This window comes from Balaenoptera musculus, chromosome 19 (genome assembly GCF_009873245.2).
Source record: "Balaenoptera musculus isolate JJ_BM4_2016_0621 chromosome 19, mBalMus1.pri.v3, whole genome shotgun sequence".
Lineage (NCBI taxonomy): Eukaryota > Metazoa > Chordata > Mammalia > Artiodactyla > Balaenopteridae > Balaenoptera > Balaenoptera musculus.
In genome coordinates, this window is record NC_045803.1 from 9,506,638 (window position 1) to 9,521,678 (window position 15,041).

The 15,041-nt window shown below is 54.8% G+C and overlaps 2 protein-coding genes across 8 annotated transcripts in view; one reads left to right on the top strand and one right to left on the bottom strand.

The window, feature by feature from the left end:
* On the bottom strand, positions 1 to 9,617 carry LOC118884528 (fukutin related protein). 6 transcript variants are annotated; one of them, XM_036832142.1, is made up of 5 exons: positions 9,596 to 9,614; positions 8,820 to 8,878; positions 8,397 to 8,457; positions 7,934 to 7,995; positions 1 to 3,808 (listed from the first exon to the last, which is right to left on the bottom strand). In XM_036832142.1, exon 5 carries the CDS (start codon positions 3,766 to 3,768, stop codon positions 2,281 to 2,283), a length of 1,488 nt encoding a protein of 495 aa, XP_036688037.1. In that variant the 5' UTR covers positions 3,769 to 3,808; positions 7,934 to 7,995; positions 8,397 to 8,457; positions 8,820 to 8,878; positions 9,596 to 9,614; the 3' UTR covers positions 1 to 2,280. The 6 variants fall into 6 exon arrangements, with proteins under 6 accessions (XP_036688037.1, XP_036688042.1, XP_036688036.1 ...); XM_036832147.1 differs by lacking the exon at positions 8,820 to 8,878; XM_036832141.1 differs by lacking the exon at positions 9,596 to 9,614 and having other exon boundaries at positions 8,820 to 9,022.
* The window catches only part of STRN4 (striatin 4), a 25,442-nt gene continuing 19,635 nt past the window's right edge, over positions 9,235 to 15,041 (top strand). For both annotated transcript variants that reach the window (XM_036832139.1, XM_036832140.1), the window contains exon 1: positions 9,235 to 9,537. In XM_036832139.1, coding sequence (XP_036688034.1) covers positions 9,256 to 9,537 — 282 coding nt within the window. In that variant the 5' untranslated portion in view covers positions 9,235 to 9,255. The remainder of the gene's footprint in view (positions 9,538 to 15,041) is intronic.

Genomic DNA, 15,041 nt, shown 5'->3' on the forward strand with positions numbered 1-15,041 from the left:
TGCTAAGAGAAATTCTTTATCTATTGAGATCTCAAGTCCTAATGAGTCTCAATTTAATGGGAAGTTGCTAATAGCATTTGATGTGGTTCCCTTATCAAACCACAGCTAAGACAAGGTTATTTTAAATATCCATATGTACATATATAACATGTTATTTTATGTATATACAGCTGTGCCAATCAAGAAATCACACCAACAATTTCTAAATGAAACAAAACCATTACAACAATTTAAGAGTGATTTGAGCTTCAACTTATGTTCTTGGCAACAACTTAAAGAAATATGTATATATAGATAGCTAATATTGATTATTTTGAGAATTAAAAAAATATTTTAAGATGTGATGCAGATATTGATTTATGTATTTATATTACCACACCAGTTGCAAAATATTTTTAACATCACCGTCCTTCATGAATGCCCAATGGGACATTTTAAAATAGTATGTGACAAGGGACCCTGCTTCACTGGGTGGAGGTGCCCTGCATATATTATAAGACATCTCCATCCCTGGGCCATGCCTTCCAAGAGCCAAGAGCACGGTCCGATCACAGCAATAATCCAAATCATCCCCATATGTTTCCAGAATGCTCCCTGGGAACCTAACAGACTGCGAGCCATTGGCAGGTTCAGTGGTTAAAAACAGAGACTGCGTTATAAGTCAGGCTTCGGATGTCTGAGCCTCAGGAATCTGGGCCAAATTGGCATTTATCTTCTCTTGCTGATCTGTGAAGCCTCCTCCTCCAAGGGCTTCACGCTTCTGCAATATCACCAATCCCCGCCACCCACTCAGTGAAGCAGTGACTTGCCTAAGGTCACAAAGAAAGTAAGTAGCCAAGCCAGGAGCCGCACCCAGCCCTGACTCCCGACCCCTTTACCACCCAAGTGCCTCACAGCACTCCTGTGGGGTGAGGGTCACCATTACCCCTGTTTCCCAGGTGCAAAGCCAAGGTGAAGAGAGGCAGAGTCACTGGTAGCCCAAGTTCACAGTGGGATTTAGATTTGAAGCACTTGGATTTGAACCCAGGCCTCTCCCACTTCAGAGCCTGTGGTCTCAAAGCCAGGTGCGTACACCCAAGGGGTGTGCAGGACAAGTTACTGGGATGAGGCTGGTAAACAAAACCCTCTCTATTTATTTTTAATTTTAAAATGGAATAATTTAAGCCTTATTACTAATATACAGAATGCTAGTAGTACCTGGATATAATTTATAAATAAATATACCTATTGGAGGTACATGCCCAAACAGTATCTCCTCTTAGGTGCACACAAGAGGAAGTCTGCTGTCGCTTTACCTGCTAAGCCGTGTGGCTTCCCAAAGCCCCCCTTGGGTACTATCACCAGAGAGGGGCATAGCAGGCAACGGCAATGCAGGCTACAGACTGACAGCCTGGGTTCAAGTCCCCTCTCTGACACTTCCCAAGCTGTCTGACTTTGGACAAGTGGCTTTACCATTCTGGCCTCAGTTTCCTCATCTGTGAAATAAAAATAACAGCAGCTCTCACCTCAGAGGGTCAAGGTGAGGGATAAGTCAGTTACTCTGTGTGAAATACTGAGAACGATGCCTGATACACAGTAAATGCTCAGTAAATGTGAGCTATGATTATTGTTTACCCCACCTTGCGAGTGGCTAACAGGTGCAGAGAGCTAAAATAATGAGGTAACAGTTAAATGGAGAGGGGCCGGGATCCAGAACCCGGTTCTTAACCACAGCCGCACCTCAGAGTCTGTTTTCTTCTCTGCAAGATGGGGTTAAGAGCAGCATGCACCTCACAGCGCTCTCCCAGGAGGGAAGGAGGTCGTTTTCTGAAAGAAGGGGATTTAGTCATCCTGTCCCGCCAGACACAGGAGGCTAGAGGGAAGACCAAAGGCTCAAGAGGCGTGAAAGCCGTGGAACAGAGGTCACGGGCTTACATTCGCCTTGGCCCCACGGTAGGACAAGGGCGCCCTCTAGTGGCGGAAGCAACCCCAACGGCCAAGTGTCCTGGGGCTCTTTGTGTGCTAGACCCTGAGGGCACACACTGGAGGAAACCGAGGCGCAGAGAAATTGGGACACAGCAGTCTGGCCCCAGAAACTACACTTTCTCCCTCTCTTTCCCAAACTCTGCCCCAGCCCTGGAAATTTGGGGCAGGGCACACCTTTGATGTCCCGGGCTGTGCTGGGCCCAGCAGGGTGGCTTGGCATCCCTGGCCCGCCCACCAAACGCCAGCAGCACCAAGACAAAGGACAATGCCCTGTGCCCGAATGTGCTCCTGACTCCAAGATCAGATGCTGGAGCTTCAGCTGCTTCCTGCCAAACTCAGGAGTGCTGGGTTGGGGTATTCGGGGCTCTCGATGACCCCGGGGCCGAACTTGAGCTCCAGGAAGCGGCGGTAGTTGTTAGGTGCCTGCGCCACGAAGCCGGCAAAGGGCAGGGGCACGAGAGGCTGCAGGAAGTGTTCGGGGAACTCGACATCCTGCCGGTGGTCCAGCCACGTGTCCTTGGTCATGACCCCGTTTCGAGGGTAGAAGGGCCACAGGTCCACGTGCAGGTGGTTGCTCTCGCTGTACTGCACGCGGAAGAAGTCGCCCTCCACGGCCTTCTCCCACACGAAGCCGCGCTCATCCACCACCGAGCCCGCCTCAGCGCCCCGCAGCTGCTCGCAGTTGCCCACGTCCTCCAGGTAGATGCCCAGGTCCACGTCGTAGTCCCACGGGATGATGTCCCCGTGGCGGGCCGCCCCCAGCAGCGAGCCACCCTCCAGCCAGTAGCGCACGCCGGCCGCCTCCAGCACGCCCACCACGTAGCGGGCCGTCTCGCGCAGCGCACGCAAGCAGCATGGGGGTGTCCAGCGCTCCTCGTACAGGTAGGCCGGCGTGTCGCCCACCACTGTCCCGAAGCAGCGCGGGGTCTCCTTGTTGCATCCGAACCACTCGAGCCGCCCGCCCTCCCAGCTCACCAGGCGGATGCCCAGTGCCCGCAGCAGCGCCGCCCGCCGTGCCCGCCCCTCGCGCTCCGCCTTCCAGCGCGCGTGGGCCGTGGTCAGTGGGGGCTGGCGCGCCCTGGCGAAGGGCAGGTCCAGCAGCTGCACCGTCCAGCCGCGGAGGGCGGTCTGCAGGAAGAGGCCGGTGCCCACGGGCCGGGCCAGGGGCGCCGAGAGGTTGAAGAGGTCGCGGGCACGCAGGAGAACCACGACGTCCCCGTCCAGGGCGTCGCAGCGGGGTGCGGAGGGTGCCGGGCCGTAGCGCGCCGTCCACTCCCGCAGGCTGACGTTCAGGGCCAGGCACCGGGCAGGGTTGGCCGAAGCAACAGGAGCGGCCACCAGGCGTGCGCCTCCCGCTCGCAGCACCTCGGCCATGCGCTCCAGCTGGCCCGGTGCCTCGGCCCTCGCCCCGTCGGGCACCAGGGCCACGTACTCGGTGGCCACGTAGGTCTCGGGGCGCGAGGCTGCAGCGGGCCGGTCCAGGGCGGGCTGGAGCAGCGCCAGGCGAACGCTGGGGATGCGGGGCAGGGCGAGAGGCGGGTAGGGGAGCGTGTCGGCTGCCACCACCACCGGCTGGGCTGGGTCCTGCTGCAGGAAGGAGTCCACCAGCTCTGGCACAGCATTGTCAAAGGCCTCGAACTCCCGCACCAAGATGGTGACCCGGGGGCCGGAGGCAGATCCACGGCGGGAGCCCCTGGCTGGGGAGAACCTGGGCTGGTGCTGCAGCCACGAGACATAGAACAGGACCAAGAGGTTGAGGGTGATGGCGGCTGCCAGAGCAGCCTGGCAGCGGGTGAGCCGCATGGGGCTGAAGTCAGGCCCTTAGCTGGGCTTCCCGGGTATCCTGGGGAGCAGGGATGAAAGGGGAGACTGGAGCTGGTTGTCAGAAACCCCCCCACCCATCCTCAGCCTTGTCTTCCTCTCCCAGCCTTTTCCTTATTTGGTTTCACTTCTGACATTTCCTCCTCCAGGAAGCCCTCCCTGATCCCAGGCTGGGTCATGCAACCCCCTCTGGGCTCCTTCAGCCCCCTGGGTTCCCCGACTCTAGCCTACCACTCTAATTCATTAGTGAGTAGGGACCAGTCTGTGTGAGGGCAGGTCCTGAGCCTGTCTTGGTCACTGTTGGGTCCCCAAGGCTACTCAGCACAGAGCCAGGTACACATTAGATGCTCAGGAAGTTTTTATCCAATGAATCACCTTCCCTTCTTCCTTGTTCAGTCCCACCCTTTTATTCATTGTCAACTTCTCACTCAGATTCGGGTTCAGTTATAAATGCCCAGACCCCATTCATTCCCTGCTCTCACCCCTGATCTCTTCTTCCCTTCCCCCCCCCCCCCCCCCCGGCAAACCCTGGCCCCAGGGTCAGAGCCTTGGCCACCAAGCCCCTCCCCTGCTGCCTCCTTCTCACTTCCTCAAATTCTCTGCCATCTGGCCATCTCTTTCCTGATGGTCAGCCAGATGTTTTTGGTTTTGCAAGGAAAGCTAGAAATGTTTTCTTAAATCATAGAATTATTCCAGTTTGTAATGTTGGCCACTAATTAATTTTTTTTTAATGGAATGGGTCAAACTCATAGAAACAGGAAGTAGATGGTGGTTGCCGGGGCTGTGAGGAGGCAGAAACGGGGAGTTGTTGTTTAATGGGTATAGAGTTTCAGTTTTGCAAGATGAAAAAGTTCTGGAGATTGTTTGCACAATAATATGAATATACTTAACACTACTGAACTATACACTTGAAAACTGTTAAGATGACAAGTTTTGTTATGTGTGTTTTATCACAATTAAAAAATCATTTTTTTTTTTTTTTTGAAGTAGAGTGGGCTGCATCCAAAGAGGCTGTGCTCCCTCCATAGGGCACCTCCACCTCTATTCACGGGCCACATTCCTAAGGAACCCCCAGGCGGCGCTGTCTCCATGTCCCCATCACAACTTGAAGATTTGGCTGGTCTCCAGCACAGAAGGAATAACTAACTCTCTCTTCTGAGCAGATACTAAAGTTTCCCCATGAAGGATCTTCATAGGTTCTGCCCCTCCCGGAGAAGGGGACGTCAGAGACCCCGCTAATCTGCCTACCTCCTAAATACTTCTGACCCCCTCCTCCCCATTCCCACAGCTCTCCCTTCAACCCCGGTTCACCCAGATCCCCACCCAGCCTCCCACGGTCTCCTAAGTCCCCTCCTCGTGGCAGCCAGAGGGGTCTGCATAAAGCACAAATCTGACCTCTCCCTTTCTTGCTCAGAATCTGCCATGGCTCCCTAGTGCCCTGGGGAGAAAGTCTAAGTTTCTTACAAAGTCCCACCAGGCCTCGTATGACCTGGCCCTTGCCTGCCACCATTCCAGCCCCATCTCCTGCCATGCATCCTTGAACTCTGTGCCTAAGCCATCTTGGACTTTTCTTCAAACAGATCTTATTTCTAAACCTTTGTGTATCCTGTTCCTCCTGCCTAGAAGAGTCTCCTCTCGAACACCCCTTCTCCCCGTGCCTCTTTTCTCCTGGAGAACTCACTTATGCTCAGGCTTTAGCTCAGATGGCCCCTCCTCCAGGAAGCCCTCCCTGAACCACAGGCTGAGTCAGAAGTCCCCTCTGGGCTCCCGGAACCCCTGGGCTGCCTGTTCTGGTTTGGCACTGTCTGGGGATGGCTCTGTCTGCCCCACTAGACTGTGAGCCCCAGGAGGGTACAGCCAGGACTGTCTCAATCACCACTGTGTTCCTCCCACACGACTGGGCACTGAAAATGCACTTGGTGAAAAGATGGTGACTGGGGGCAGGGTTTTTGTGTGTCTGTAAAGCCGACTCAGGTCCCCAGGGCCAAATTCTGCACTGCGGCCATGCACCTGGGGCCCTGCCCTGGTCTCCCTGTCTCCTCTCTCTCTCTCCCTCCAGAAACGCCCTCTCATCCCTCTTCATCCATCCCAGGCCTGCTTGCCCTTCTCTGACCCAACTCAGATGGCACTTAAGAATCTGAGTTGCACTTTCAGAGCGACTTGTTATTCTTCAGAACCTTGGAACTGCCTTCTGGACCTTCGATCAATCCCTCCTTCCTTCCATCCTTCCAGGTTGTGGAACTCCTACAACATACCACGCACTGTCCTAGGCCCCGGGGACACAGCCGTGGACACATAACACACAGAGACAGACAATACCACTGAGCTTGGGCAACTCACATTACTGTGGGGGGGAGGAACCGTTGGGACCACAGAATCTTTGGGGTCTTAAAAATCTTAGAATTTTAGCGCTCAGGTACACAGAAACAGAGAGGAGACCCTTAGATGGTTTCAGAATCTTCTAACAATTCTAAAGAGACCTTCCTCCTGCTTCGGCCTTGTTCCCTATGGTCTGTGCTCCACTCAGAGCCCAGAAGGACCCTGTTCAGTCTTCAATTAGATTCTGTCCTGCATCTGCTCAAGCCTTCTGTGGCTCGAGACTCACTCAAAGGAAAAGCCAAAGTCTTCGCTGGGACCCACAAGGCTCCACGTGATCCCCCACCCTCTCCCACGTGCCCGCTCAGCTGCAGCCACGTGGGCCACCAAACACCATTCTCCAAATACACCCAGGAGACCCCAGCTGTGGCACTGGCTGTTCCCTCTGCCTGGATGCTCTTCCCCAGGTAGCAGCTGTATGCCTTCTCCCCTGGCTTTCAGGTCTTTGCTCAAATGTCACCTGTCCAGTGATCCCTTCCTTTGGCCACCCTACTTAAAAATGCCTCTCCCTATCACCCACATACTTCCTATGTCCCATCCCTGGGCTATTTTCCTCCCCTAGTAGTTCTCATGTAGATTTTACTTATCTTGTCTCTTGTTTTGTCTGTTTTGTTCCCTGCTGTACACCCAGAACACGGCTCAGTACCTGGCACACAGCAGGTGCTCAATAAATTTGTGTGGAATGAATGATTGACTCCTGTTATTCAGACGGGGAACCTGTGGCACAGAGAGAGGAAGGCCAGAGGGAGCAGAACCCAGGTCTCCGCCCCCGGAACCTGGTTCTCACCACGCGCTATCTGGCTGACTCTGGGCCAGGAGGTGCCCAAAAGGACAGAGGACAGAAGCCAGTTTCTCAGAGACCAGAGGTATGACAGCCAAATGAGGAGGTGAGGGAACCAGAGTAGTGAGAGAGAGGAATCATCTAGTACCCTGACAAGGTCAGTCTTGGCTTCTCCAACTGTAAGGACTCAAAACTCCTTCACTGGGGCAAAGTAGATGAAACGATGATTTTGAAGGATCATAATAATATCAACAATTCTAGCTGCTCTTGATGTGCCAGTCCCTGTTCTAAGCATTTTACCGATCTTAACTTGTTTAATCTTCACATTATGATCACACTGAAAGATGAGGAAACTGAGGCACAGACAGGTGAAGTCACTTGCCCAAGGTCACACAGCTGGGAAGTGGTGGACCTGGGATTTGACCGGGAAGCTGGCTCCAGTGTTGTGATTTTAGCCAATAAACTCTGCTGTCTCTTTTGGGTCCACAAAGACAGTCCAACTTTCAGCCCATCTTCAGTGAGATAACCCCTTTCCCTTGCCCTCACTTGATGGGTGCTTTCAAAGCTGAATATGGCACATTAATTAATTAATTCAACTCATTAACTCATTTATTGAGTGCCCTCTGTGTTCTGAGGACACGGGGTGAACCAGGCAGTGGTTGGGCAGGCCCTCCAGAGGTAGGAAGACAAGACAAAATCCCTGCAAACAACTTACAGACAGAGCAGGAAACCAGCAGGGAGCATGAGAGAGAAAAGGTGGTCAGGGGAGGAGAGGACAGTTAAGCTGAGACTTTGTCTCTCCATTGCCCACAAAACAAGGTAAGTGGATGCACATTCACTTCAGGCTAGACTTCACCTGGCCTGAGCCTCAGTTGCTGCATCTGTAGAATGGGAATGTGATGGATAGAGAAAATGAGTGATGTGTGGAAAAACCTTTGGGGACAAGGGCAGTTCCCACGTGAGTGCAGGTGACACTGAGGGGCTTCTTACCTCCTAGGTTGCAGGCTGAGGGAGCTCCAGGGGGGCGGTTCCAGCCCAGCTCAGCTGCACTGCTGAGGGAAGGAGAAACCAGAAAACCCCAAATCAGCCAAATTCACACAATAGAGCACAATTTCATTTTACCTACAAAAGTGGCAACGAGAAGGTCAAGGAATCATTTCTCTTTAAATCTCATAAGCTCAGGGACCACCTGAAGCATCTGTGAAGGGAAGGAGTGAAGGGAAGGATGTCATAGCAACCTATAACCATCCCTTCTTTCATAAATGTGTCCAGAAAGGTGAGGCTAGAAGTGACAGAAGGTGTTACCATGACAACCCCTTTCTTAGACACACTCCATCCTGAGAGACAATCCTAAAATGTCCTGTACCTTGGTGAGCCTGGTTCCTAGGGTCACTGGAAGGGGGACTGCCCCCATTACCATAGTAACCAGAACTTGGCTTTGCTTGTTTCTTACCTCCCTGGGGATGGTCCAGGCCTTGTAACCATAGCAACTACTCCTCAGCAGAGCATCTCCTCTAAATAAAAACACCTGGTTGGTTTGGTCCACAGACCCCCCCCCCCCACCACTGATGGGAAAGGGGGAGATAGATGGTTACCATGGTAATGCCAACTGGGTGGCTGGGCGGAGGGGTTGGGAAAGAGATGTTTCCCTCAGCAGTGTCCTTGTGGCTGGGGTCCTTTCTACCTGAGTGCTAGGTGAGGTTGCCATAGTAACCAATGAGGGTAGGGGTATAAGGACCACCAGGGACTTGGGTTACCTTAGCAACCTCTTCCTGGTGCAGGGCCAGGACAGGTTTGGAGCTCCATAACCACAAAGGTGGAGGGGAGGGGAGGCTAAGGGTGTTCCCGACTGGGAAGAGTTACCATGACAACCGACCTGGGCCAGGAATCAGGATGGGGCCATTGCTGAAACCACCGTTGGTGGTCGCTCTGTCTCTGAAAGAGTGACAGTGATTGTCGAGAATGGTGTTTGGGTCTGGAGAGGACTAGAGTCTTTCTTTGGGGTGAAGCGTGAGGAGAGGGGCAGAAAGCGGCCCCTCCTTAAGTCCCGCGCTTCCCTAAGGCAACCCTCGCGCCGGGCCTGGGTCGCGTTTGCCCTCCTTCGGGCGCGCGCCCCGCCCCGCCCCGCCCCGCCCCCTTCCCCCCCACCGCAACGCGCGCGCCTTCGGGGTCGACCCGGGTGGGCGAGGCGCGCGTCCGACTTCGTTCCCGTCACCGGCCCCCCGGCCCCCACCAAGCGCGCGCGCGACTGCTGGCGCGGCCGCGCAGGCGCGCGAGGCACAGCGGGCGCGCGGGCCGGCCCCGGGGCCTCCATGATGGAGGAGCGAGCGGCCGCCGCGGTCGCCGCCGCCGCCTCCTCCTGCCGCCCGCTGGGCTCCGGCGCGGGCCCCGGCCCGACGGGGGCGGCCCCGGTTTCTGCCCCCGTCCCCGGGCCCGGCCCGGCTGCTAAGGGAGGCGGCGGTGGAGGGAGCCCCGGCCCCACGGCGGGACCGGAGCCCCTGAGCCTACCCGGGATTCTACACTTTATCCAGCACGAGTGGGCGCGCTTCGAAGCGGAGAAGGCCCGCTGGGAGGCTGAGCGCGCCGAGTTGCAGGTGAGTACCGCCCCGGGACCCCCGACCCCCCGCCCGGCCCGGCCCGGCCCGGCCTCACCCGCCGCCGCCGCCGCCGCCATCTTGGAGCAATGGCCGCCGGGACGGCCGGGGGGGCGGGAGGGGACCGCGACTGGCCCCGAGACGGAGTGAGGGGCCGTTCGAGGGGGGTCCTAAGGGCACCCGGGCGGCTGGAGGCGGGAGGGGGGCCCAGGGCCGGGAGGGCCCGACCGCGGCCGCCGAGAGAAGGGGCGCAGGGGAGCAGAACCGGCTGGAAGTGGGAGTGGGAGTGAACGGACCGGCAGAAGGGTTCCTGAGAGAGTGGCCTCGGGGCTCCGAGGGGACCCCAAGAGAACTCAGCAAAGGGTGATGAGAGGGGATGGAGGAATCTTGTATGCGAGTGAGCAAAAAGCTCCAAGGGTGCCGAGGGACTCCCACTCCGTCCCCGACCAGGTGCGCGTTGGAGGTGGAGCCCGCTGGGCCCCGGGTGGGAGAGAGGGGCGTCGGGGGAACTTGGGATCCGTTGGGGGCGAGAGCGGGTCGGGGCGGGTAACCCGGGTGAGTCGGAAGAGGAAGTCAGGGAGCTCGGGACGGGTGTGTTTCGGAGCGTTTGGACAGCAGCGACTGAAAGACGGCTGTGTTGAGGACTCGGGGGATGAGAGCAAGGTGTCGGGGGGTCCCCGATGAAGATGTGTGCCCTCCCCTCTGAGGAGGAAACTTTGGGGAGCCCTGGCAGGTGTGGCTTCGGAGGGCAGGGGAGGGGGTCCCTGGGTCGGAAGCACGGACGGGGCCAGGACGTGCCCCAAGAACCTGTTGTTGGAAGAGCCTGAGAGCCGAAACTCTTTGGGGGTGTGGAGGAGTGGGGACTCCCGCCCTGAGATGGGAAGTGTGTAGGAAGTCGGATGGAGAACCCCGAACTGGAGTGGGGGAGGGTCAAACATGTCCAGCTGTGGAGATGGGAGGCGGGATGGAGGATGTGAGGAGGAATCCGGGGGACCTGAGGGATGGCAGGGGGAGCATTTTGTAGAGCAGGAAGGCAGCCACAGGAAGCATCGCAGAAGGATCCTGGGGGGAGGTGTTTGTGGAAGTTTCTGGGAAAGGACCCTATGGTTTGTGGAGTAGCTTGGGGGAGGGATGTGCCCTCGGATGGTGATTGGAAGAGGCTGAGGCTGGACTGGGTTTTGTGACCTTGAGAAGTGTGGGTCGATTGGCAGAGTGTCATGAGGAGCCTGGGTATCAGAGTTGTGAGGATTTGAAGGGTCCCTGGGCTGGGGCCTTATTAGCAGAAGTCAGTACCTGCTTCTAGCAGCTCGTCTTTCCCCTTCCGATTTGCTGTTTCCTATCTAGTTGAGGTGGGAACCCAAGTAAATACCGGATTAGAATTTTGTCCTTAGGGTGAATAAAGAGAGCATCCCACAATTCTCCCACCCCAGTAGGGATCTTAGCTGTGTGGTGGCTGAGGCTTGGGGTTGGGGTGGGAGAGAAATCCTTATGTAAGTACCCCTTGCTTTGGTGTCCCACCTCTACTTCCAGAACTCTTTCCCAGGGTACATCTTATTAGATCTTCTCAGTACCCCATTATGGAGGCAGGGCCAATGGCATTGCCCTCACTTAGCAATCATGATAGCAGCTGCTGTTTGTTGAGCACATATTATGTGCCAGGCACTGTATTAGGCACTTCAGATACATGGTATCATTTAATCCTTGCAACATTCTGGGAGGGTAAGTGATATTATTCCCCCTCCACCACCACCCCCTTTTTATTTAAATAATCAGAAGAGGAAATGGAGGCTTTGAGAAGGTCAGTGATTCATCTAGGGTCACAGCCTGTGGGTGGCAGGGGTGGTCTGTGGGCTTTCAAGCCCATGTATTATTACCTCTCTGACGCCCAGGACAGATGAGAAGCCTGTTCCAAGGAAACCCAGTGGCCTCCCCAGGATCATCCAGCGCTCGTAACAGACCAGTGTACCCTACAGCACTCACCACCCCGCTTCCTCATCTTCGAGACAAACAAGAGAAAAGATGTGTCTGTTCCCGCACTTAGTGGTCCTTCTTGGCGTTTGAGAGGAAGTTGTGGATAGCACCCAGTTAGGCTCTTCTTTGTCTAGGCTCCAGCATCTCTTACTTTGTACTTTTATTTTCTTTTGTTCCGTTACATTAGTAAAAATTCAAAGATCTCAGAAGCGTCTGCGTGTATAGATGTGTACACACACACACGCTAGTGTAAAGGGAAAGTTCCCCCCCCAACTGCTATTGCTATGAAAGTAATTCACCTCTATGTGTGTAATATATGAGATCATACTACATGCATCATTCGGTGACTTTTTTTTTCCACATACTCATGTGTCTTTGTGTTCCTTTCATATCAGCAGAGAGAGATCTTATTATTTTTGAAAACTCCATTCCACTGGTGTCTGTACCGCAGCTCATTTAGTTTGAGCCCTCTTGCTGAACTTTTAGGTTGTTTCCCGTTTCTGCCCGTCGGAAGTGGCTGCAGTGAATGTCCCTGGGTTCCCCGTGAGTATACAGCAGAATAGATGGGTGGAATGGTAGAATAGATGTGTTTATAAAGGAGTGATTAGTTGTGCCAAGTCGCCCCACGTTTACACTCCCAGCAGCAGCACCCCTTTTTATACGCTTCTACTCGAGCCCTTATCACTTAGGGAGGTGTGACTTCTCCTGTGAGACCCTTTAAGGCCTGGACTGCGTCAGATTTTTCTGATAAACTCTGAATACCTTTTCTCCAAGTAGCTGCGTGCAGCTGCTCCTGGCACAGGACCCACGTGCAGTCAGCGTGTCGGGAGCGGCAGAAAAGGCAGCCTCTCGTGAGGTCCTGCCAGGAGGCGCCCGAAGATGGGAGCAGGGAGGTGGCATCAACGTGGTCTGATAATAAGCAGGACTTTGCCAGGTAGGGGGATTCTCAGAAGGAGGTGATGCGGTTTCTGCCCTTCAGAAACTTCCAGGCTAATAGAGAAGGCTGGTTTGTGCAGGAGGTTACAGAGAACTGTACACACTGACGCAGTTGAGTCTTTGATTGCGTGGCTTTGCCCACGGTCTCTGGTACTTCTGCAAAGGGGAGCGAGCTCTTTGAGGACAAGAGGGACCTTGGGGGCGGGGCCTGAACTGGGCATTCATGTAGGAGCAGCTGGTGGAGAAGGTATGGAGCTGGCCCGTCTCCACTGCCAGCCTCACAAGGGGCTCTGGGGGATCCGTGGGGACTCAACCCTGCCAGGAGCCCCCAGACCCTGGGGAGGACGAGTGGAGTGCAGGAGATGCAGGGCCAGATGGGACTGAGTGGGGACGGGGAGCGGGCTGGGACAGAAAGGTTGGGGTGCAGAGAGTCATCAGCGGCCCCCGGGAGGACGGAGATGCTCAGGCCCCTCCGGAAGCTTTTTCCATGCCGCCTGGGTGGAGCGGGAACAGCCGGAGGAGAGGCGGCGGCCCTGTCTCCGAGTGGCAGTGGGTGGACGTGGTGGGTAGAAAACTTCCAGATCCCAGCCTTACCTGCCAACAGATCAGGCAGCCGCGGCTGCTGGTGTTTGCGGGGTGGGAGGGACTGGCCACCAGCACTTCCCCTCTCTGTGGCATTCCGCCAGCTCGGGACACTTCAGCCACATGTTTCTGGTTCTCTTTTTTCCCTTCTTTGCCAGAGGAACTGGGAAGAGGACCACAGAGCAAAGTGAGATTTTTTTTGCACCGCACGGCGTGCAGAATCTTAGTTCCCCGATCGATCAGGGATTGAACCCGTGTCCCATGCAGTGGAAGCGCGGAGTCCTAACCACTGGACTGCCAGGGAAGTCCCCCAGAGTGAGATTCTTGCATCATCATTAGGAGAAGGGAAATCAGGGCTTGCTGTGGGGCAAGGGGGTGCGGGAGGCTGAGCAGGTGTGAGGTCTGAGCGTGATTCTGGACCCTGCTTTCTGCCCCTCGGCTCCACTTTCTTCCCCCACAGGTGAGGGTCACCTCTTTAATATCTTAAATCCACTCATTGCCCCCCTGCCTGATCCTAGTCTGGGCCCCCGTCATTTCTCCCTGGGATTCCTGGGATTGCCTCCTTCTGTGATTGGTCTCTTGGCCTTTAGCTTTGCCCTCCCCTTGCCCCCTGCAGCTATCATTTCTCCACTTTATAGCTTGTGGAATTACCTTTGTAAGATGCAAATCTGATTATTATCTCTTTTCTGCTTGAAAAACCCTTCCATAGCTTCCCCTGTGCTCTTAGGATGAATTTCAGACTTGCTCACATGGTCTGCGATCCTTTGTCAGGCCTGCAAGCTTCTCTGATTTTCCTCACTAACCCTTTTACACATTCGGATGCAGCCATACTGGCCTTTATAGAGTTCCTTAAGCCGACCGTGCCACCCTTGTCTCTGACCTCGGCCAGCTGCACTCTCCAGCCCCTGGCCGACTGCTAATCAGCCTTCAGGTCTTAGCTGAACTGTCACTTCTTCACTCCAGAAGTGGGTTGGGTGTCCCTCCCCTAACCTCTGCTCCCTCCCTGGGATCCTAGTCATGTCCTGTAGTTGTGGCTGCTCTTGTCTGTCGCCTGAGCCAGACTGAGGGCTCTGCGGGGACAGGAGGCACTCGTCTTCTCCGTTCCTTCGCCAGCACCTCACATAGAACCTGGCCCGTCACAGGCGGTCACCAGTGTCAGATACTGAACGCGTGTGGGCTCAGCAGGCCACGCAGGCACTGGGAAACAGAAGCTCATGGACGGAAGCCCAGAAGGGTGAGGGCACAGGCAGGCCGTGACCCCGGACTTGTATTTGCTGATCGACCTTTTCTTCTCCACCACTCCCCCACCTTCTAACAACTCATGGACAGAGTAGACCTCAGGGTGACTGAGAAGGTACACAAAGGACAGAAATTCAAACTTCCGAGACGTTGATCATGAATGAGTCCGCCTGTCTGGCCTTAGGTGTGTATGTACGTATATGCTGATTAAAGTGTAGAAAGAAAAAAGTATTGGGGGGAGTCCCTTTCTCTCAATGGACAGATGAGGTTTCTTTTCCATAGCGTACCTGTGACGTGTATTTATTCGTTCGTTGTTTTTCCCACATCATCCTCTAAAATATAAACCTCATGTTGTTCAGTGCTCTATCCTCTGTCCACAACTGTATCTGATACATAGTTGGGACTCAATAAATATTTGTGGAGTGAATAAATGAATGAATGATACTTTTGTCATACATTAGTATACATATATGCCTTTTTATTTTTTCAGAAGGAAGCCTACCATTGCAATTATGCCTGTGGGGTAAATTCCTTAGAAGTGGAACTGCTAGGGCAAAAGGAATGTGCATTTAACATGTTTGTGGATATAGCCAGATTGCCCTCCCAGAAGGGTTTGTCAATTTATGGCGCCACCAGAGGTGTCTGAGTGTGCCTGTTTCCCTGGCCCCCGGCCCTAGCCAGTGCTTGGCAATACTTAGCACACATTTGGTTCTATGCTAACCTGCGGGAGAGGCCTGGTCCCTGGAGCAGGACAGGGGTGATAGGCAGCCTGTGGG

Bases quoted from the DNA above. Each gene is read 5' to 3' on its own strand.
- LOC118884528 (XM_036832144.1), bottom strand. From the start codon at position 3,768: ATGCGGCTCACCCGCTGCCAGGCTGCTCTGGCAGCCGCCATCACCCTC.